Raw genomic sequence first — 21775 nt, 5'->3', positions numbered from 1 at the left:
TTTATAACATCATTCGTGGGCCAAACAAAATTATCAATTTAAAAATTAGCCTGCTATATTTGGTCAAACATTTAGCCAAGAGGCACGACCGGAGACGGCTCCGAGTGCCTGCTACATAGAGCGACTCGCTTTTGAGCTTTGCCATCCCCAGCTGGGCTCAAGAGATTCAGGCAGGACAACATCTTTCTGAGCTAGAGATCTGCCAGGACCCATGAAGGGCCAGATCAAATGATTTTGCGGGCCTTACACGGCCCCCGGGCCTGACGTTCCCCACCCCTGATATAGTTATTAGGCTGCGTAGTAATTAGGCTGTATTGAGCTTGAAAGGTTACTAGTTATGCATGCTAATTAGGGCTGCCAACCTCCAGGTAGTAGCTGGAGAGCTCCTGCTATTACAACTGATCTCCAGCTGATAGAGATCAGTTCACCTGGAGAAAATGGCCTCTTTGGCAATTGGACTCTATGGCATTGAAGTCTCTCCCCTCCCCAAACCCTGCCCTCCTCGGGCTCCACCGCAAAAACCTCGCGCCGATGGCGAAGAGGGACCTGGCAGCCCTAATGCTAATATTAGCCTGGCTAACGATATTGCCACCTCAGCTAAAAGGCAGCCTATTGTATATTCAGCTGACCAAGAAGAAAATGCTTTAGTATCACAGGTTTATCCAACAAGTGCACAAGAATATAGTAGGTGCTCTATTAAAATTAATAATCTGTTTTCTATTTATGCAGTTCCTCTTTGTCACTTTAAGGTTTCTCTTTATGGGTTCATCAGCAGCTCCTCAAACAGAATTTTAGAAGGTACTGTACCAGCTGCAAAAACAATACCTACAAAGTGGTCCATCTTGTTCAGAATCCTGTTTCACACGGAGGCCAACCAAAGGGTCAACAACAGGACAGAGGCCAAGGCCTTCCCTGATGCTGCTTTTCAGCAGTGGTATTCAGAGGTAGGTTCTCTTTAGTCATCATGGCTAGTAGCCATTGATGGAGCTCTCCTCCATGAATCTAACTCCCTTTTAAAGCCATTTATGCCTTATTAAATCGCAGCAAATTATCATTTAAGGCAACTGGCAGCATCATGCCTTGTGCTCAAAGAGGACACTGTATGCAGGTACTTCGGACTAGATTTTGTAATTCAAATACAAATCATGGTATGAGTGGAAGCTAAACCCATGGCGACACCTCAGCTGCAACCTTGTCTCAGCGGGACATTTCTTACTATTGCATTCACGGTAGCAAGATGACACATAATACAAATATTTCAAATGGATTTGCAGTAAACACAGAAGGACAAAGCAGCAGCCCAGTCTGTTTGGCACAGCCGATTACCAGGGGGTGGAAGGACGTTGGAGAGCACAAAAGCTCAATCTATTTTTGAACGCCAGGGACAAGGCTGGTCAGGTACTATATGAAGGAAGTTACTATTATTAGTACTACTGACCTTTCTATTGCACTTTGCATGACTTTTCAATCCTGCACTCCTCAACTGTCTTATACCAAGTCAGACCAATGATAAATCCAGCGTGGTGTTGCCTACTCTGACTGGCAGCAACTCTCCGGTGCCTTGGGCACAGCAAGCCTATCTGAGATCCTTTTCACTGGGGATGCCAGGGACTGAGCTTGGAGCCTTCAGCATGCAAAGAGTGTACTCTTCGACTATTGCTAGCCATGGTTAGTTGTAAACCAAAGATTGCAACCCTGGATAGATGAGCGTTTGCAATCTCTGTTTTGTTAATGCATGACATTTCCTTCACCTTCTTCTACTCTAAACCACTTTTGCATATATAAACAATCAACCAAACCTGTGTGGTAGCAACAACAACAACAACTACGTCTTTTCTCAACTACCCTTAAATAGTAAAATATTCCTTGTGTGTGTTAAGTGCCGTCAAGTCGTTTCCGACTTATGGCAACCCTATGAATCAATGTCCTCCAAAATGTCCTATCTTTGACAGCCTTGCTCAGGTCTTGCAAACCGAGGGCCGTGGCTTCCTTTATAGAGTCAATCCACCTCATGTTGGGTCTTCCTCTTTTCCTGCTGCCTTCAACATTTCTTACTCTCCACTTTTCTTTGCAATTTTACAGACTAAGACCACATTCCATTTTCATTCCATTTCATTAATCACTAGAATCCCACTGATCGTAAAGCATCCAGACTGCACCCTGTCCAAACAGCCTGTGCCTAATGGGCCCACATTACCTGCATAAACTGAAGAGAGGCTTCAAAATCCTCCACCGGATACATCTTAATGCGAAAGAATTTCATCCCCATTATTAGACTGATAATGCTTTGAACCACATAAGGACTCTGCTCTTTATGCCTCAGCTCTTTTAACTCTGCCATAAATTTCTTCTTCACAGCTGGAAATCTGAAAACAAAGTTAAAGATAGTGTTCTTTTTTTTCCCCTTCCAAATAACAAGATCAGAGATATGAGGCATGGGGTTGGGAGGGAAATTACCAATAAAAAAAATTCCCACTAGAATTTCTATAATATCTGTGTATGCTAGGATTGAAAGGTGGGAAATTGTAATGGTAGAAAAAATCATGTGCTACACTTTATGGTATTTGAGAGGAAGCAACCAATGCCAACATCAAGTGCAAGGCTATCAGGTTTTCAACCAACTAGGAGTCAGTTTACTCTAAGGGGTTCCAGAAGTCACCCACTCACTAATGTGCTTTAATACATAGAAACATTGGCATGTATCCAACCATCTATGGTCTTTTCAGAACAGGAGTTGCCCCCTCATATTGCAGTCCACTGACAGCCCCCCAATTTTGTTCCTCGGCTTCAGCAGACTCTCAGGAACAAGCAAAGTGGACTTCTGCAGTGGGAGGGCAGAATCAGTGGAAATCACTGCCAAAGACCGAAGTATTATTACGTCTTTGGAATTATGTGGTTGGCTACAGGCCGTTCTTTTTCTGCTAGTGGGGAAAAAACAAAAAAGAAAATAGCGCAGTAGGCCAAGAATAAATAATAAAGGAACATGGCATGGAAATAAAGATCTGTACTTCTAGGATTCTAAATGAGTTTGTGCGGTATAAGTAACAACAAATACAACCGTAACAACGAATTACTTGAGAATAGCATTATAGGGTTGCAAATTATCTGTGAAAGGTTATTATCTCCCAGAACAATATTGACCGCTACTCAGGCAGCTAGGAAACACTACCTTTTACAAGAAAGGCCTATCTTTCATTTCCTCCGCCAGATGTAAGTATACAGGAGGGACCCGCAAGGATTCATTTTATCCTCCCCACTCTTTTACTCTCTTTCCCTTTCCCTCTTTCCCATAGCCTATCCCCTTCTGCTTCCCTCTCTCCTTCCCACCCACCATCTAACCTACCTTTATCTGCCCACCATCTTCACCTTTCCCTCCTTCCCTCCCCAACAGCCTCTTCCTGGGAAAATTCTGGCTAAGCTGTGCAGTGCCAACCACGGGGCTGGGCCCAGTTGTGTGGTGTTGGCCAGGTTGAGCTCAGTTGCATGGTGGGGGACCTGCCATGACTTGAAGGGGGACACCTCACTTTCCCCTGTATCCTCTTCCCACATTACTTCCTCTTTCCCAACTTCTGGCATCCCCCTATACTCAACTGTCTTTGCTTCCTTTTCTCCTTCTCACCTACCAACCAACCTAGCTTTTGTTGGATTTCCATTATAAAGCCATATTTATTTACTTCAGTTATATTCCACTTTCCTCTACAATAGGGACCAAAAGTAGCTTATACCATTCTCCTCTCCTCCATTTTATCCTCACAACACCCAGGTAGGTTAGGCTAAGCGTGACTGGGCCACGGTCACCCAGTGAACTTCCACAGTAAAGCGGGGACTTGAATCTTGTGTCCCTGATCCTAGCCTGAAACCACCACACAACACTGGCTTTTGTAACGTGGCTGCTGTTGAATAAGAGCAAACAGCCAGGCCTGAGTGAGTCATGTATGGCATCCAGCTATCCGATGTGGGCCTAATGAGTCCTCCCTAAAACAGCCATGGAAAGGGCCCTGACCCTTCTCTGGCATTTTACTGACAGAAACCAAGGCCTGAAGGCCGGCAATATTGTTGTAGTTGCCTTGTATCCCCCACAATGACCACTGACAGGGCATTCATTTCTTTAAGCTACAGGGGCTGCCGCCTTGTCTGTTCATAGCTACAGCCTCCAGATTGAAGTACCTACAGATCTGGTCACATCTGGAATTTGATCTATTGGTAATGGGGGAGTGGCAGCAGACAACTTCAGCTCTATAATATGCTGAGTAAAATCAAATGATCTTGCACGCTATAAAAAGTTACTTTTGGGTTTAAGTCAGTGACCTTTTTCCCCTTTGTCAAAAAAATTATTATTATTTTGCCGTCAAGTCACAGCTGACTTATGGCAACCTCTGGTGGGGTTTTCAAGGTAAGAGATGTTCAGAGCTGGTTTGTTATTGCCTGCCTCCACATCACAACCCTGGTATTCCTTGGAGGTCTCCCATCCAAATACTAGCCAGGGTCAGGGCTGAGAGTGTATGACTGGCCCAAGGTCACCCAGCAAGCTTCAATGGTGCGAGTGTGGATTTGAACTTGGGTTTCCCAGGTCCTGGTCTGACACCTTAACCACTACACCACGCTGGCTCTCTTTTGTCAAATTACTCATTGGATTCCTTAAGCCTTTACATAGACAACATCAATGGAATAAAAACAAACAAACAAATGAAGCTCCCAGAAGCCCATGTCACATTTACTTAGAATCGCTTGATTAGATACAGAAGCTCATTCTGTACCTTCTGCGATTCCATAGGTCTCCATGCCAAGACACAGTTTGATAAACAGGCTGCTCATGAGTGGAATGATTTATTCCTTTAATTTCGCTTTTGGGGGAAAACACACCTGCTCTGTAAAATATCCAGGCTTTCTGAGCAGAAACCATAAAATATCTCAACTACACCATTTATTAAATATACTTACTTTGCTTGTGCTAGTACCCCTATTACCTCAGCATAGAGATCCGCAACAATGTGCATATTTCCAGTGTTAGGACCAAGATACCTAGAAAGAGATGTCAGATGTTTGAGAACGTACAGAATCTTTAATTGCCACAAATAAATTGCACAGTAAGATTAGCCTAAGGTCATTTGGACACTCTTAGAAGGACTATTCAAGAATGTCAAACACTCTCCATGTCCAGAATACATTCCTCATTGTATTCCCAGAAGAAATTTCACAAGCATTCACAAATGTTGTAAAGATATCCCAGAATTCTCTTCTGCTGTATACTCCAGAGAGCAAATTGTCTTAACAGTATAGAGATAGGTTCTGGAAAGTAGGGGAATGACATACAGGCATAATCGCTATTCTGAATCTCCAGAGAAAATCTACGTAATGTAGTAATGTAAGCTCTCTAATAGAGAATACTCAAACTACAACTCCCAGGATTCTCTGAGGGAAAGCCATGATATTCAAACTGGATTAAAATTTGTAATATATATGTATTTAGAAATTTCTGCTAAGACATTTCAGGAACTTTGCTATGTATCCCTCTTTCAAGGAAATTCTATGCTCCTGCTCAATCTTCAGTTTAGTAAGAAGAGAATCCTCAAGTCTTAATTCGGTTACAAACAAACTGAAGATCGTTCATGACAGCCATGACTGGTTGTTTCTTAGGTTTGAATATATGCTCACTCCCTTCACCCGTCATACTGAGATTGAGAACAGAAGTATTCATCTTCAAATGGACACAGAAGGACTTAACTCTGCTTAAAATGACACTGTTAACCACAGTATAACCCTGGTTGAGAATCCCAGTTGCTGAGAAAGAAACAAACCCCATTTTACTGAATGAGGACATCATATTCTAGAACTGAACTGATGTTAGCCAGGTTCATGTCTACTATGAACAGACTTGGTTTGTTTTTCACGATTGAACTGAGCACTGAATGGAAGTAACCGTTCGTGTGAACATTGCCTAAATTGTTGAGATTCTGTGTGAAAAAGAGCCTTACCCTTCTTTGTATTTAAAGTGCTTGAAAGCCAAATTAATAACATCATGTACCAAACCATCTATTACAGGATGAAGCTGAATCTGAAAAAGAAACAAAACAGATAATTGATTTGTCTGTAATTAATCACTAAGGCCAGCAGGACACAATGACAGGCCAAAATCTGTGGAAGCAACTAATGCTAGCTAACTCCAAACATGCATTTCCCCCTTCTAACACAATCAATAATGGCTTCAACAGCAAGGAGGAGGAACCAGAATAGAGGAATTCTTCTCCAGCAATTCTAGTGTTCTGCTCTGTTCTGACATAACTTCTGCAGAAGCTTTAAAGCAGAATCAAAACATCAGGAGAGCTGCACATAGGAAGACTGCATAATAGTAGGAAAAAGAGCCCTCCTCACACACACAGTTTTACAGTGTAATCCTTTGAAGTTACTCCAGCTTAACAAAAGGGCTTAGACCAGAGTAACTGGATAGGATTGCAGTGCTAAGCCTCTCCTTCCTTTAAAAAAAAAGACTAGAGGAAAAGAGGCTAAGATCAGAGCAGATCAGGATGATGAAGTGCCCACTTCTTGCATTAGTCTTATAATAATAATATAATTATGTGTTGTCAAGTCATAACCGACTCATGGCAACCATATGAAGTTCTATCTCATCGTGTTTTCAAGATAAGAAACGAGCAGAGGTCGTTTGCCATTGCCTTGCCTACCTCTGCGTAGCAACCCTGAACTTCCTTGGTGGTCTCCCATCCAAGTACTAACTGTGGCTAACCCTGCCTAGCTTCCAAGCTCTGATGAGACTGGGCTAGGCTGGGCTATCAGGCTGCTTGTGCCTGCCTCACCTGTCTGCAGTTCTTTAACTCTGCTGTGGAATCTAGTCTCTAGACTCAAGTAGTGCGGGACAACAGTTGAATTTCTACATCAAGTACATGAAATGCTTTAAATACTGTAGAAGAGGACACCAAGGATCAGACTGGGTAGTAAGTTTTTCATGTAGAAATCAAATTAGACTAACGATTAAATTCTTAACCACCTTCAGAATATACTAGGGACATGAACTGACCAAAACGAGGCGACACAATAGGTCATCAGCTTCAAGTATCAAACATCAGACTTTTACTATTTAAACAATAAATCTCAGTATGCTCAATTAAAAGTAAACATGACAGAAGTAATCCTATTTTTTCCAAGTCAGTGGATTGGGTGCAAGCAGTGCAACCCTAAACAAAGGTATAACCTTCTAAATCTGTGGTCTTAGAAAGGTACATATAGGTTTAGTGTTGCATTGTAAATTTCTTTTGAGTTGTATATAGGGTTGCCAAGTGCCCGGTGGTGGCGGGTAAAATCCCGCCAATCCACCAGGCTGCCTGCCGACCAGCTAAGGGCCGGCGTGCACTGCATGCATGCGCATGCAGCACGCACATCACTTTCTGGTTTACCCGGAAGTGACATGGACACTCTGGCAACCTCGGCTAAAACTCTATGGAAACCATAGAGTTTCAGCTGAGATCACTAGAGCGTCCGCGTAAACCCGGAAGTGACATAGGCGCGTCACGCGGGGTGCGCAAGCGTGCCACAACAGGTGAGCGCGCGCATCGCGCATCTTGACTGCGGCCCCGCAAAGCTCCCGCCGGTGGAGCTACAGGGCCTGGCAAGCCTAGTTGTATACTTCTAACTCATGCAGCAACCCATGTTGTTGTTTCCAAGAGTCCACCAACTCCCCCAGGAGATGCCTTTCAGGAAGTAGAGTAGGCTACAGCAGGAATGGAGACATGGGTACATTCTATTCCGTAACAGCACCTCTCCTTAGGATGTTCACAGTGTGCTTAGGAACAAAGCTTGATACTCAATTTAACCTTTTAAAAAATAACATACCTGTTTCAAAACCTCTATTAATACTAAAGAAAAAATAAAATCAATAGCCAAGTCTCTTCTTTCCATTAAATAGTCTCGCTGCTGTTCATCACTGCAAAATGAAATGAGGATAATTAAGGATATAGTGTTTTAGGTATACAATTAGCTAAAATACAAAAATAGTTTCATTTTAGGATTTAGCAAACTAAAGTATAAAAGGTTGCAGCACAGTAATAGTCTTAAGGTGCAATCCTAAATAGAATTAGACGTGTTAAGCCTACTGAACTCCATGGACTTAGAATGGTGTATTCTGTTTGGGAATGCCCTGAGAGATAACTAGATTAACAACCAGTCTTATCTATTTCAGATGATAAAAGACAACTGTGCCTTCATTTTCTCCTTTTTTTTGTTTGTTCCTAATTTAAGAAGCCCACACAGTATGCTAGCCGGATTGTCCTCAAAGTTATTCAGGATGTCGAGATCACCACTGTGGCAGGGCCCCCCTTTTAAACCTTTATTTTTATCCTTAAATACAAAACCCGAAAGCATAAATACTGTAATAGAACATCAGATTACCAAAACAGAAGCATCAAGCTTAAGCCAAGAACGCCAGAACCTGTACACGAGTAATATGTATTTGCTGCACAAAACATCAGTGTAAAATCGGCATACACACGGAAATCATGTTTGCCGCACAAAGTGTGATGCTCTAACTTTCATCCCAATAGCAGATTCCTTTCTGCAGGCACCCATAACAATCAGCTGCCAGTATCAATAATTGCAATGTACCCAGGAACGTACTTTTTGGATTTCGTGCTTGTTCTTGGTCTATATTCATGAGATTCATCTTCTATGCCATTTTGCCTTTTATACCAGTCAAACAAAGTGCGCAGGATAGAAGGTAGACAGTACTCTGAAAGGGAGCTCATTGAGCTTATTACCTGTTAGGGGAAAAAACACAAATAAAAACATGTTTGGAAATTGTTTTCTGGGGGTGGGGGGAAACATTTCAACAATAATTGGAATTATTGGATTTGTTAGAATTAACACCTAGCTATCTCTAACCAGTGCGTCCCTTCAGGATGACAGATGATTTAGAGAAAGGGATTACATTATAATGGCAGCATATATACTCAGAAAATGGGGAGGGGCAGGCAACGATGTTTTAGGCTTTTTTGTTCATTGCATTATCCATCTCCCCAATAAACAATGTCAAGCAGTGCGTATACTTTGGATTTATCTCTCAGGCCTTTAATGGATTGGGATCCCAAGAGCGATCTTGGTGTGTTCAAGAGCTTTTCTGGAGTCCAGTCGGGTTTCTGAGGGTTTTAAAATTTGAACTGCAGGCCCCAATACTATATCACAAGCTTCTTTTCAAACTTCAAGAGTGGCCAGGGGAGAGAGAAGGTTGATTCTGCTTAAGAAATGCAAGTCGAAAAAGCTTTCTTGGACGTGCAGAATTTGTGCATCAGATACTGGGAACTTTAATTCTTAACCTGGGATAATGTGTTGCATGAAGTCTCTTATCTTTATGCCTTCCCTATAATCTGATGCTGTCTTTGCCAGCTTGCAAATGCACAATGTAAGATGCTTGTTGGTAGTGTATGTTTCTTCATAATGGACTTCTATTCGCCCTGAATATGATAAGTGATGGCAGTTGCCTGTATGTTTTGAAACAATGATGGCAACATGGCCCTATAGTGATTGGTTGTCTCCTAACATTGTCAGATATATTGGCATGGCATATCCTGCACTAAGTTATTTCTAAGGATTTATTGATTCTTAATTTCTCACACTGTTCTTCACCTGGACAGCACTCATGCTGGGTCTGCTATAAGCATGGAATGTGTAAGCCATTGGTAAAGAGACTAGCAGATGCAGCTCCACCCAGTGACACCAAGCGGTGTGCCAAAATCAATGCAAACTAAATACTCATATACTGTATGTCCTCTGGTATATTTACACAGGGCCCCTTTAGCTGTTTTAACTTTTCTATCGTTGGTCTTATAAGGCAGGAAGGAAGGGTGTAATTTGCAGAGCCTGGATCTCCGAATACAGGAAGGGAGGAAAGTCTAGTCAGCAAGGTGGTTACTCAACTCCTCCATTTATTCGAACCAAAACCAATGGCAAGATGAATTCTAGCTCTGTGTTGCTGCAGAAGGGGCGTGTGCAGATGTACAAATGTGTCCTTGTTAACACAAAAAATGATCATGTTCTTCCATCCTAAATGAACTACATAGTGTACAGCCTGAAGATGCCAGGTCTACACAAGCACTGAGCTGTTCAAACACTCTGTTCACAGGCCATGAAATGTAGTCTATATAAATGCTTTCTTTAATGTTTGTTTTGGCACAATTTATTAAAAAATAAATCAACTAAACCATGCCTGTGGACCTTCCCCTTAACATATCTATTACTGAAAAGCAGGTTATTAAACTGTCAAAATGCACATTTAATTATATAGCAATATAATCAATAAATCCATCTAAGGGCCAAACCAGGCATGATGAGGGCAGAGTTGTTTGTTTACTTCAATTCACATTCTAAAAAGGAGCGAGTGTTCAAAGGAGGAGGAAATGCACAGCATTAGGTAACTTTCTTCCAATCTGGTTGATATTTGTTATCATAGCGGGCAGAAAAGGGCCTCGGGCCTTGGCATACAGGGAGGTAAGGCTATTCTTCATCAAATATTCCTTTTCATGCTGAAGTAAGATTCCACGGCCTTCACCGTATATGTGGACTAACATAAAACAGCTACATAATTGCTCCTATTCAGGATGTCCTTGGTAAAAGAAGAAGAGTTGGTATTTATACTCCACTTTCCTCTACCTTTAAGGGGTCTCAAAGCGGCTTACAACTGCCTTGCCTTCCCCTCCCCACAATAAGCACCTGATGAGGTGGGGGGCCTGAGAAAGTTCTGAGAGAACTCTGACTGTCCCAAGGTCACCCAGCAGGCTTCATGTGGAGGAGTGGGGAATCCAACCCCCCACCCCCGGTTCTCCAGATTACAGTCCGCCGTTCATGTGGAGGAGCGGGGAACCAAACCCAGTTCTCCAGATAAGAGTCTGCCACTCTTAACCACTATACCACGCATGCTCTGGTGTCTACGCAGAACTCCTGTATGCTCAAGGGTTTCTTCATTCTCTGCACTGTCGGGGATAGTTCCTTGTAAACATCCGTGACATTTAAGAGGATATCGGGAGGCCTATGATAGCTGGGAGCCCTGACCTGGATGGCCCAGGCTAGCCTGATCTCGTCAGATCTCAGAAGCTAAGCAGGGTCAACCCTGGTTAGTATTTGGATGGGAGACCACCAAGGAATACCAGGGTTGATGTGCAGAGGAAGGCACTGGCAAACCACCTCTGTTAATCTCTTGCCATGAAAACCCCAAAAGGGGTCGCCATAAGTCAGCTGCGACTTGATGGCACTTCACACACACACACACAAACATGATAGCTGGGATCTCTATGTGTGCCATGGAGTGGCTATTTAATATGGCTATTTAAATCAATTATGTACGGACAGAGATTTTTCTTTTCCATGAAGATAGTTTCAGGAGGGTAGCCATCTTGGTCTGCAGTAGAAGAGCTACGTTCGAGTCCTGTAGCATCTTAGAGACCAACTTATCCTCTTTTGTTTTTAACCATAGCATCAGGTCTCCCTTGGAGTATGGCCACTAGAGGACAATTACTATTTTGTCTCACAAAGCCTGAAAATGCCAACACCAGAGCAATATTGTTGGCCTAACTTCTGGTACTCATGGACTTACCAGCTGTGTAGAAAACTTCAGACTTCAAATGTTAAGCCATCTATTCCATGCCTCAGTTTTAGATTATGGTATTTGCTGTTTTGTGGTATTTGTGTTATTTGTTATGATATTTACATTATTTTAGAATAGAGAAACAAGATCACTTTTATTGAGCAGGTATGTAAAGGAACCTTAAATGTGTTTACTTAGAAGTAAGTCTTACTAAGTTTAACAGGACTTGCTTCCTTGTTTGTAGGCTTAGGAGTGCAACCTTAGCTGCAAGAAAGTGGAGATACACAAAACAAAACATACCTCTTAAAGATACAGGAATTAACAAGATTCTTCCTTCATGTTTTGCTTACTGACAGTGAAACTGGGACAGTATAGATATAGCACTTCTTGCAATATTATTCTTTGTGCCATACTCCATGCAGTCATGTTTTTGTGTAAGTAGAAAGATGAGAAGGAAGACAGCATAGTGTAGTGGTTAAGAGCAGCATTTTCTAATCTGGAGAACTGGGTTTGATTCCCAATTCTCCACATATAGCCTGCTGGATCACCTTGGGCTAGTCACAGTTCTCCCAGAATTCTCTGCCCCACCAGGTGCCTGTTGTGAGGGAGGGGGAGGGAAGGGAAGGTGATTGTAAGCTGCTTTGAGACTCTTACGGTATAGAAAAGTGGGGTATAACAACCAACTCTTCTTCTTCCATCTCCCTTCCCGAAGCCATACCCAGGTCAGAACAATCTTCACTCCAACCTGACTGGAAGGAGGAAGAGCCATGTGGCTTCCACCCGATCAAAAAGTAAGAAATGGGGGGAGGGGATAACATAACCCCAACCCACCCAAAAAAGATGATGCCAGAGGTTTTTTCCATCCCTATGCTGAGTGGGAGGAGTAGGAACATAGCTTCTCCCCTAAGCAAATGGAGGTGAACTGCTCTCTGTACCAGAGACATCTTTATCTCAGCTGTGAGCAGAGTTCTGACATAACACTAACAATGTTCTTCTTTTTAAAAAATCAGACCTAAAAATTACAACTCCTATCACTGTTCAATATAAAATTAAGACTTTAGGTTTATTTCAAAGTTCTTGGCCTGCCCATGCAACTTCAACCCTGTTCAACACACTAACCTGTTTATTAAATAACGTTTTCCATGCTACAAAATTTATTTTAGTTCAGTTCTAGACTTGCTAACCGTTGGGACTTAACACTATATACTGAAAGCTGCATTCATACATTGCATTAATGACAGGTAGATGTCTAAATGCCATTGTGCCTTTGAGGTAAATGGAACCGAGCTAAAAATAAGTCATCTACACAATGGAAAATAGCAGTTTAGAAGAAAAAGGGTGAGTCGAGGGAATTTAAGAAATGTCAGTTTGACTTAGGCACCAAACTATCTTTGTATTCAAGACCATCTCCCCGCAAATGTAAAGCAGTTTTGTGATTTTCAGAGGGGCGCAGTGATTCTCAGTGCTTTCATCCTGTTACACTGGAATGACATTTCTGTTAAAAGAGATTACAACAGTTGAGGTGAAAGTAACATTTTACTCCGTTTTCAAAATGGGCTCAGAGTGAACATTAAACCTACACATTTAAAGTGAACCTTTCTAATTTACACAAACCACATAGGTGGATTTACAGACAAAGCCGTGAGGAGTCTGGGTGTGGTCCTGGATGCCTCCTTTTCTTTGGAGGCCCAGGTCACAGATACTGCCAGGATGGCGTTTTTTCACCTTCGCCAAGCCAGGCAGCTGATGCCCTACCTGTCCCACCCTGATCTAGCCACAGTGATTCATGCAATGCTCACCTCCGGGCTAGACTACTTGAGTCTATTCTGGAAACTACAACTGATCCAGAATGAGGTGGAGCGGGTCCTTATGGGGACCCCATGGAGAGCACATATCCAACCAGTGCGCTGTCAGCTGCACTGGCTCCAGATTGAGTACCGGATTAGGTTCAAGGTTTTGGTATTGACCTTTAAAGCCTTAAACGGTCTGGGACCATCATATCTGCAGGACTGCCGCTCCCAATATACCCCCCAAAGAGCACTGCACTCAACTGGAACCAACTTACCGGTGAACCCTGGCCCAAGACATATCCGACTGACCTTGAGCAGAGCCAGGACTTTTTCGGCCCTGGCTCCGGCCTGGTGGAACTCTCTGCCGAGTGAGACCCGGGCCCTGTGGGACTTGGTTCAGTTCCACAGGGCCTGTAGGAAGGAGATGTTCCGCTGGGCCTATGGTTGAGAGCAGCGATGGTGGTACACCATCTTGGCCTCCCCTGCTGGACCTTTCTAGGGTTTTTAGCCTCTGCTGTTTTGCTGTGTCTCTTGTTGTTGTGGTTACTGCTGCTTGCTCACTCTTATGATAAAAGGGATTAGTATTAAGATGCCGTCTTTTATGTATTTTAGATAAATTTGTTAATCTAGGTTTAATAGAATCGTATGGGTTTTATGTATGTTTCTTATTTATTCAGTCAATGATAGGGTATAGTTTAGTATTGTTAGCTGCCCTGAGCCCGACTTTGTTGTGAAATGGTGGGATATAAATGGAATAAATAAATAAATAAAATAAAAAGACATATGTACACCATGTTGCAGTGCAGAGATTGCACAGATGGGATTTAAACATGAAGGCCGTTATTAAAATGTGAGGTCCGCAGTGTGAAGATTAAGGCGGAAAGGGACCAAGCAGGCTACTAAGTCCAATGGACAGTGAGAAAAGGCCTTCACAGTGTAGGATTCTATGCTGGACAGTTCCAGCAGGATAAGAACAAGTTCTTCAATATTTTCCATCACGTATCATAACAAGGGAAGCTGTAACCTCCAGAACAACTCCTGATTTCCCAGCTTCTGGAACAACAAGATTCCTACCCAGATTGGAATGGAAATGAGCAACTATAGCATTTCACTTAGTGAATATCCCTATTTTTCTAGCTAACTGAAGAACAACATAAAGAAAGCTAGCTCTGTCTTGGAAAGTTATAGTTTTTCAATGCTTCTGTAACTCGGTTCCAGCAAGTTTATAAATCCGAAGTAAATAGATTCACAAGTGTTAAATAATATGATTTCAGACTGCTCTAGTTTTTTAATTGTTAGTTCTCCCTGCATTTTTTAATGAAACTGGATTGCGCACAGCATGAAAAAAATATTTTCCCAAGAGAAAGCAAAAACAAACAAATAAAGAGAAAGCAAAAACAAACAAACAAATAAATAGAATAAAACCAATAAATTTCTGAAAGCACAGACTAGGATCTGGGATACCCTGATTCCAACCCCCGCTCTGCCATGCAAGCTTGCTGGGTACCGGGCCAGGCACACACTCTTAGCCTAACCAACCGACAGAGTAGTTGAGAGGATAAAATGGAGGAAAGGAGAATGATGAAAACTGTTCTCGGGATCCCAAGGGGAGAAAGGTGGAGTACAAACGAAATAAGTAAAATAAATGAAGCCTTCATATTTAGCATTCAGTACTACTTCGAAGTAGTTCATCCAGTATTTTAACAAACCTTCACGGTTGTATTTTCCCAGAAATTTTTGAAGAGTATCATTTGCTGGGAAATCTTTCTATGTGTTCCTTCCTGCTTTGCAGTCTACCCTTCTGAATGCAATAGATATGCCCCTGGAAATTGAGTCACTGACATCACAATCTAATCTACATGAATGGAACAGCACACAACTAATTTGTTCCAATCTCCGCTACTTCTGATGATCAAATTTAAAATGTGACAGCTTAGTTTGCATGGAAAGTTTATCTTCATCCAGTGATTCCAAGATGGCAATCTTGTCCAATGAACACTGAACAAACTAACCAGGAATAATTCAAATTTCCTTCAAATTCCTCTTTTTCTCTGAAATGGGAATGGGGACAATAAATTATGTCATAGGGACTCCAATCATAAGTATACTTATATGAGACTTAAGCTCTACTGAATAAAATGGGACTTCTGAGTAAACATTCATAGGATTGCACTGACGGTCTGCTATATTCACCAGAATGTATTAAGGCCAACTCAGTATACTTTGGTGTTAAATGCCAACCCAAGGAATAGGAGATTAGCATTTCTCTGGCATTGAAACTAAATCGCTGCCTTGTAAAGAGTCTGAAATATTCCTTCACACGCCATAGTGTGTGCCAGAGGATATTCACCACCTTCAACTTCCAAGTTTCTAGTGTGTCTTTCAGATTGTACATAATATTCCATACAAAACCAGCATCTAGTTCATCTGTACTTGACACCATGGTTGTACTTCAGAAGAAAACATTTAGTTCATCAGAACATGTGGGAAGGGAGAATGGTCACCACTGAGCTTATTCAGCAGAAGACAAGTGGTGGTGACTTTGCCTGCCTCATTCCCTTTTTTAGTAGTTGATTGTAGGGCTGGTCTTATAAGGCCGCAGTAGAGGGGGAGGGGTCAATCTAGCCAAGCCAAGAACTTCTCCCTTAACTCAGTCTCTTCTTCTTAGAACATTTCTGGCAAAAAGTGACGCATGTGCTAGTGGATTGCTCATGAAGATTACTTGTTTGGTGTTCCAGTGCTTTTTCAATTGATGTTGATAACAGTTTCAGCTTCCACTTGGGTGATTTTCTTAACTCAATATGTCCTTTACACTTAAAACAAATGCAGCAAGAGCCAATAAAGGTTTGAGTTGAATTGAAATGAAGCAAGAATGGCACCAACTAAGGTGTTGCACAGGATCAACACAACTTGGTAGCTTTTCAAGGTTCTTTCCACAATAAATGTCAAATTCAGCAACTGTCCGACAATGAACATAAGATAGTTGCTGAATTCATCACTATGCTGGAACATTCAAAAAGCCTCAAACGGAACCATTCTTGCCACAACTTGAGATACACACAACTGTTTTTAAAAATCCACACATATTATTTGATTTAAACAAACTGATATTTCCTTGTAGTGCCTAGAACTCAATATAAGCTTTAATCAATTTTTACGATAAACAACAAAAATAACACCAAACCCATTATTGCATTGTTTAAATTATTGATGGGCTAATAGGAATAACACACTAAAGTTAGACCCAACTATTAATTACTACACTAATATTAGAAGAAGTCAGGATGGTCATCAAATGCTGAAGTGTAATCGTAAATATACAAACCAGTGAAAGGAAATAAAAAGTTGCTGTAACTGATGCACTTTGAGCAGACTCTTGATTAGCCATATAGTAGGACTCTGGACATATAGTATGCACACTGGACATTGGTGGCCCCTTCTAGAGTTCTAGTCAGGGTGATGGTTCTCCTTCCCCACCACTAAGTAAAGAAACTCAACCTCTCTGCAGAAGTAGAGATCAATTTAGGGTCCTCGGGTGGAGTCTAGATATGGTCACCTACCAAAGTCATGATGGAGTTTCATTTCCCAAAATAAGTCCTAGAGTCTAGGTGAATGATTCCTACAAGCTTACTTGGTAAACTTTTGGCAATGGCCACAGCATTCTACATTGTATTTGTTCGTCCAACAAACGAGACCACAACTGTTACTGTTCAATGGAATTTCTTTCCCCTCATAATTGCAACACTTTTTAAAGGCAACCTACTGTAAAATAAGCATGCATGTGGGAAATACAAAGAAACCTACAAGACAAATGGTAATCCTATAGAAATCAAAAGTCAATGGTGAGGCCCAGTGACCTAAAACTGATACAAAAGTTCCCAAGTACACTAAAATATGCAAAATTAGGCTCACAGATAAAAAAGTTTTCAGCAATGCTACTTTCACAGAAGTCAGAAGAGAACTGAGAAAGTTACCCCACTCGAAGACTACGCAGAGGAAAGAGAGAGAATCAGCTCCGTGACCAAAACTCTATCACATTCAATGAATGTTCTCACTGGCACTGAACCTAAATCATGGACTGCACACAGTCTACAAAGAAGACTATTTATTAGAGACATTACTTACTTGATCAAATTGGGGATCTTCTCCACGTTGCAGAGATTTGGTCAGTGGCTTTTCCTGCAATAAAATATACACAATTATATTATTTAGGGACAATATGGTGAGATGCTTTTGTGCTCTGGTTATGTGATCTTTTTCATTCAGACATGTATTTTAATGCATGTACAGGAATTACTTGAAACAATTATTAAAACTGTAATGGTTTCCTACCAAACTAAGTATAGTATCTTTAATTGGGGGGCGGGAGGTGGAAAGGACATTTCAAATAAAAGCTGTTATGTGTTACTTTTTTGACAAAACATTTCTTCTCCTTTTTGGACCAGAGAACTTAAATTGTGTTGTTCACAATGTGGGTTTCAATTCTATGTGCACGCCCATTGAGAGACAATAGAATGAAAACAGCTGGAATTATTGATAGTTGAGAATCAAAAATAATGAAATACATTAGAAAATTAAAACTAAATTTAGTATGTTTTTAGATGTGCGTCTTGTTGTCACTAAGGATAAATAGAACTGTTCAGTTTCATGAAGGTATGAGTAACTGAAACACAAAAATGAGCACTCTAGAAATGAAAGCTAGAAAGGAAAAGTCTGGAAATAGAACTCTGGATCTTCTAAATGCCTTCCCTTAGACAGAAACCAACATTCATTGGACAATATCCACTGGGAACATCTACTTGTACAGCAACTGAAGTGACTGAGGAGTTCAACAAAAGAACAGTTATTCTTCTGATTCATTTCAAACAGCCTGAACATGAGACATTCCCCAGCGGACTGCTTCTTTTGTCTCCTGAATGCTAACACCACACTTTCACTAGCAAATAAGCTAAATGTTTCCTCTAACGCCGTAGTTCCTGGAAAGCAAACCACTACAACCCAGATATAATGGAGATTTTAGGCAAATACTTTCGATAAACATATATAAATAACAAACACGACCTCCATAAAAGAAGCTAAAAGAAATTCCCACTATCCTTACACTTGTGTGTAATGTCAGTTGCCTATTAGACATATGTGGACAACACAGCTGTAACAGTATAGGTCTACTCTGTACAATGACCTGAACAATCTAACAGCAATCCTAAACAGTAGTATACCCTTCTAAGTCCACTGAAGTCAACAAACTTCAAAGTGTGTAACTCTGCTTAGGACTGCACTGAAAAATCACCTCTCTCCTCTAACTCTCTTGTTATATGTTATGTTAAAACCAACATCTTATCTAAAATATTTTTTAGACCAGGAGTGTTTACACAGAGAAGGAATCCAAAAATGTTTCGCCGCATCCCGGCACTGCCGGTCATTATTGGAATAATGTGCGTTTGGCTTGAATTATGAATTCTCCCCATTGAATTCACTGTGATACTGTTTTCAGCCTAAGTAGACATCTAGTTAGATAGGGGTGGGTCACTTTCCCTTGTCCTCTAACTTGTTGTGGCTGGAGGAAGGGTGGGAGTGATTTTCAGTTTCAAAGTAGGTGCGGTCCCCATACCATGGGACTGAACGTAATACTGTTAAACACTGGCATTGTGGCAGGAGCTTTAGGGGGTGGGGACATTCAAACAGAGTTGGGGTAGAATTGTAGACCATCACACTGATATCACTTCTGGGTTTGCACCAGCATTTCCTCATTATTTTTCTCCCACTACTACACTGGGAAGCAGCAGGAAGCCAGGGCGTAGAATACCTGGCCTTCCTACAGGAAAGGAATCAAAAAAGGGGAGGGGTGTTAGTGAGCTCTATATTGGCTAGGCCTGATTTATAGCCAGTTATTCCAAGGTGAAAACTGTGAAAGAAAATGGTAGTCCTAATAGTCCATACTAGCCAAATCTCACAAGAACTTAGAAGCTAAGCAGGGCTGCGACTTGGATGGGAGACCACTAAGGAAGACTGAGGCTACTATGCAGAGGAAGGCAACGGCAAACCCCTTCTGCTCAGCCCCATGATGTGGAACTTCACGGAGTCACCATGAATTGGTTGAGACTAGATGGTACACTTTACTTTTTATCCAAGGTGAAAACTGAGAGGGAAAACACTTATTACCTACATTCCCCTCTGTGCTGTTCTTCTGGAATGTTGGATTTGCCTCTACAAGTCAGTAAATATATATGGTTGTTTTCACAATACATGCTGAATAAACAAGATTTCAGAACTATCTTAAAATACCTATTTTTAATTTTTTTTAACGTTATTTATAGTTTGCCTTTCTCACTGAGACTCAAGGTGAGTCAATACTATCAACCAGATGGGGGCATTCAATAAACAATGATTTGGGTCACAGAACCTATCAGAAGACTAAAAACAGAACTAAAGCAAAGTGAAAGGATTAATACGACACATTAAATCACTCAAAATTACACAATGGGATCCAGCCCACAGCAACCCATACACAGTAGTAGAGACCACAGTCCCCCATAATTCATCCAAGTAACCTTGGGAATCCTATTGTACAGTGCTATCCTATTGCCTGCGTAGAAAAGCCCTCTTGAATAATTCAATGTTGCGTAGTTTGTGGAAAGCCAGGAGAGTGGGAGCCTCCTCAGGCAGGCCGCTCCATAAGGTGGGGGCCACAACGGAGAAGGCGTGTGTATGGGCAGTGGTTGATTTTGCCCATTTGCAGGTTGGCACTTGCACAAGGCCTTGCTCGGATGAGCAAAGCTGTCGTGGCAGAACATAGGGAGAGACATTCTCACAGACAGGAGGGTCAAAGGCCATGAACAGCTTTGTATCTGATAGCTAATAGTTTAAATTGAGCCCAGTAACTGAGCCAGTGGAGTGACTGCAGAATGGGACTAATATGCAGGTGCCATCCAGCTCCCGAAAACAGCCAGGCTGTGGCATTCTGCACCAACTGGAGTTTCCAAATTGATTTTGAGGGGAGACCAATGTACCGTGCATTACAGTAGCCTAGTCTTGATGTCACCGTGGCATAGATCCAGGTGGCCAGATCAGGCGTATCAAGATAAGGGGCCATTTTTCGAGCTAGGCTGAGTTGGAAGAAAGTCTTTTTTGTAACTGCATTAACTTGCTTCTCCAGCAATAATGTTGAGTCAGGTATAAGCCTAAGGCTCTTAACTGAATTGGGGCCAGATGAACCCCCACTGAAAGTGGGGAGCACAGTGTCCTTCAAGACCTCTGCCTTCCCAAGCAGCATTATCTCTGTCTTTCCAGTGTTTAGTTTCAATTTGTTCACTCTTAGCCATTTAACCACAGAAGCCAGGCAACGGTTCAGGATCTCTGCCGCATCTCCAGCTGTGCATCTTGATGAAAGCCAACCCCAAAACTACAAATGATTTGGCCTAGGGGCTTCACATAACGATTGAAGAGCATGGGGGACAGGAATGGGCCCTGTGGGAACCCACAGGATCTGTCACCCACTGATGATAACTGGTTTCCCGTGGCAATTCTTTGGGTCAGGTTCATGAGGAATGATTTGTACCAGTACAACGCACACTGCCTGATGCCTACTTCTGCCTCTAGGCACCTCAACAAGATGGCAGGGTCCACTGACTTAAACCCAACAACACTTTCAGGGAAAGAATTGGCCATAATTATACCATTTATTTGTACCATAACAATTAGAAATGTGTTGCTTCTACAAAGACTATCAATTGCTATCCAAACATAACACTCTTACACAACTCTTTTAAAACTCTTTTTAAAAAATGACATCAAATGGAATAATATAAGAAATATTTTTAACTTGTAGGGGGGAAATACTAAGGGTACTCCCTTTTTCCTTTAAGTCTCACAGACCTTTCCTTTTGGATTAATTTATCACACACTACTCTCTTCTGTCCTCTGATACTCCAAGCCTGGTACAAAACTTTTTCCTTTGAAGCTCCTTTATCTGGGGCAAGTTTCCTGTTTTAGCTCACCTCTGTGACTCCGTATCTTTCCAAATCTATTCTAAATATTCTTTGTTCTCCCTTACCCCACCCGTTTCATTCTTCTCACCTTATGCCACTGGTAATTATTCAACTCCTGTAATTCTTACATTAAACTGTACTTGTTGCTTAGCAAAATAAGTCTACTTATTTATTTCTACAACCTCCCAGCACAGACAGCAAAAGAAACACAATGTATAATTTATGCACAAAAGTCGTCACTTAGCATAAATTTTAAAACTACTACAACTGTCAAAGCTGAGTCCAGCGTAGCCATAATGGATAGAGCAAAAGAGGAAAAAAACTAGCCTAGAGTATTTTGGAGAATTATGTTAACACTGGCTCCTGACAACAGCCAAGGAAATAAACCAATACCAATACAAAAGAATTCCAGT

At 41.6% G+C, this 21775-nt stretch overlaps 1 protein-coding gene across 2 annotated transcripts in view; it reads right to left on the bottom strand.

Annotated features, from left to right (window-relative positions):
• FRY (FRY microtubule binding protein) overlaps nt 1–21775 on the bottom strand; it is a 205419-nt gene that overhangs the window by 113228 nt on the left and 70416 nt on the right. For both annotated transcript variants that reach the window (XM_056858510.1, XM_056858511.1), the window contains exons 3-8: nt 17500–17553; nt 8626–8765; nt 7846–7936; nt 5976–6055; nt 4942–5022; nt 2198–2366 (exon numbers count right to left, since the gene is read on the bottom strand). In XM_056858510.1, coding sequence (XP_056714488.1) covers nt 2198–2366; nt 4942–5022; nt 5976–6055; nt 7846–7936; nt 8626–8765; nt 17500–17553 — 615 coding nt within the window. The remainder of the gene's footprint in view (nt 1–2197; nt 2367–4941; nt 5023–5975; nt 6056–7845; nt 7937–8625; nt 8766–17499; nt 17554–21775) is intronic.

This window comes from Euleptes europaea, chromosome 12 (assembly GCF_029931775.1).
Source record: "Euleptes europaea isolate rEulEur1 chromosome 12, rEulEur1.hap1, whole genome shotgun sequence".
In the NCBI taxonomy this organism is placed as follows: Eukaryota; Metazoa; Chordata; class Lepidosauria; order Squamata; family Sphaerodactylidae; genus Euleptes; species Euleptes europaea.
This window is presented reverse-complemented; position numbering and strand designations above follow the sequence as displayed.